Source organism: Tursiops truncatus, chromosome X (genome assembly GCF_011762595.2).
Source record: "Tursiops truncatus isolate mTurTru1 chromosome X, mTurTru1.mat.Y, whole genome shotgun sequence".
Taxonomy (NCBI): domain Eukaryota; kingdom Metazoa; phylum Chordata; class Mammalia; order Artiodactyla; family Delphinidae; genus Tursiops; species Tursiops truncatus.
Window position 1 is genome coordinate 107,041,546 of NC_047055.1, and position 2,672 is coordinate 107,044,217.

General features: G+C 50.8%; 1 protein-coding gene across 1 annotated transcript; it reads right to left on the reverse strand.

Moving 5' to 3' along the window:
• Window positions 1–1,150: 1,150 nt before the first annotated feature.
• Window positions 1,151–2,380, reverse strand: LOC117310229 (melanoma-associated antigen B4-like). Its single transcript, XM_033849333.2, has one exon. It carries the CDS (start codon window positions 2,363–2,365, stop codon window positions 1,151–1,153), a length of 1,215 nt encoding a protein of 404 aa, XP_033705224.2. The 5' UTR covers window positions 2,366–2,380.
• Between the last annotated feature and the right edge of the window lie 292 nt (window positions 2,381–2,672).

Sequence of the window (2,672 nt, forward strand, 5' to 3'; positions counted from 1 at the left end):
GGGTAGACTTTGTGGGGCCCCCTTCTGTTCTAAGGTCCTCACCTTGAGTAACTATCAGAGGCTGGGACTCCTCCCTCCACTGACCTGAGGACACAGCTCTTAAACCAAGGCTTTTATGTCCCTGAGAAACTTGAAGAGTAAATGAGGAGATGCTGATCTTTTCAGGGTATCTGAGATTGCATATGTAGAAGACCCCATTGTCACCAAAAATTTTTCTTTTTATTCATACCATTCACTTATGCAGCGTTATTGTTACTGTATTCCAAAACAGTGCTTTGGGAACAGGGCCCCTTTTATCCCATGAGATACATTTTGGAGTGGTGAGAAGAAAACTGAATTAAAAGACGTAAGGTCTGGCTTAGGCTGGGAGGAGTGGAAGAGTGTAGGCTCTAGACTATTCCAGACCAGGGGACTAGACCCAGCAAGGTCACTTAATCAGTCTTGTGAACTTGAGACATCTGCAAGTTATTCACCTGTAAAGGGAGTCTGCTAAATCCTATCCTGCGTGAATGTTGGAATGTTATGTACTACATGTAAAGCAGTGGCATACTCATTAAGCAATATTGGGTTTTTGATGAATGGCAGTTATGATATGATTATTATGAACCCCAAAGTACCACCCTCCCATCAGAGTTTATTTTTAATCCAGTAGGTAGCAGAGAATATGCAGTGCACCAGGGCAAAAGAAACAAATACTCACAAATGAGCTAAATCAGTCAAAGTATCTTTTATTTCTACCAAAAGAAAGTTTAAACGAAGTAAGGCAAACCACGAGTTAAATGGCTTTTACTCTCTGTTTTCTCCATTTTTTGTTTCTAAATATTTTCTGTGGTCGCCTTTCACATTTCCATGACAATGTCTGTTGCAGTGCCATGTTTTCTACTTCTGGATCATACAGAAAATATAGATGGTTCGTGAATTCCTTTTACATGTACCAAAACTGTAACTTTAGAACTCTTTAAACAGCAATAAATATGCAAGCAATGTCATTCACGAATTCATATTCTTAAGAAAACACACTATTACAAGAAAAAAACATTAGAAAAAATCTAAATCAATCAATCAATAATATATAGAAGTTACTAGTTTAAAACAGGAAGATAAATAAGATCTATACTTTGTTCCCTCCACCCCTACTACTCTGCACTATTTAGGAGCCTGACTGCTCTCTTCCAAAACAAAGTGAGCAAACTGCCCGCGGCCTCCCCCCGCTACATGTGGGAGGAGCTGCGGGCCTTGGCCCTGGAAGGGGTCTGCCCGCAGCAACAGCTGCAGCCCTGGCCGCGGCTCTCACTCCTGCTCTCTCTTCCTCATCTTTCAGAACCTCCTCATAGAGATCTGGGAAGGCACTGGGGACTGTATCACTGATCTTGGCCACAAACTCCAGCACTTTCATCTTGCTGGTTTCAGCGTGGGCTCTCGGGCCCCACAGGAACTCATAGCATGGAGGATCCCTGTTGGGCACCTGGTGGTACGTCAGGTACTTCTGCTGCACGAAATCTTTGCTGATGATCCTCGTAGGCTCCCCAAAGATGGAGTGCCTTATCCCAGCATACAAACCCAACTCATTGAGGAATTCCCAGATCTCCTCGGTGGCACGGTTGCCCTTCGTGAAGATCTCGCCCAGGAGAATCATCAGGAGACCAGACGTGGGCAGCCCCGACTCATCACTTGGACTTCCCTCGCTGGGGAGGGCCAGCTTGCTGATGAAGGCGTAGGAGTGACTGCTGGGGTCGACTTCCTTCAGCTCGAGGCCAAAGACCACCTGCATGATCTCAGAGGCTCTGCTGAGGATCTCAGGGAAGTGCTTCTCGTACTTGCTTTTGACAGCCTTCAGCAGTGCTGCCTGCGGGATGGGCTCGTTCGCCTTGTACTTCTCCAGCAGGAACAGCACCAACGTCCCGGCCTTCCTGTTCAGAGGATCTCTGCATATGCTGTGAGTGCAAGGTGCTGCCTGGGAGGGACTTTCACTTTTCTCATCTTGGCTCTGGGCACCCTCTTCAGATCCTGGGCATGAAACCCCTGCATCACGAGAGCTAGTGGCCGGGGTTCCCTGAGGCTCCTGGCGAGTGCCAGCAGCAGGGGAGATCGGGGGAGTACCCCAAGAAACAGAAGTTGGGGAGGATGGCGACTCTTGTATCTCTTCTGCCGGCGCCGCTGCTGGCGCCACTGCTGCTGCTGCCGCCGGCGCCGGCACCGCCGCCGCCGCCTCCTCCGCCGCCTCAGTGGCCTGGGCACCCTTGAGACTCTGAGTCTCCCGCCGGGCCCGGTGGCGTTTCCTGCGGGCACGGCGCTTTCTCTTATGGCCTCGACACATGATGACAAAGGTCAGGGCCAGCAGACAGGAGTTTGCGCAGGAAGGCATGAACGAGGGCACCTGGGGGAAGGACAAGGAGATGCTGTGAGCACCTTCAGCGGGGAGATTCCTCCCTGGCTTTAACCAAGGCCGCCTCTGCAGGGTCCTTGAGGGCACTGCTCGAGGACCCACAGGGCTCCTGTTCTCCTGCTCAGCCTGTCTCCTGAGACCCCTGTGGAGGACGGTAGAGTGAGCCTTGGGGCACAGCCAGCCAACCCTACCTGGGCGGTACGGGGGTGACAGTGGGGGCTGGCAGGAGAGGTAGGTCCCCTCGGTTCCGATTCAGAGTCAGGATGACAGTTGGTGGCAAGACCCC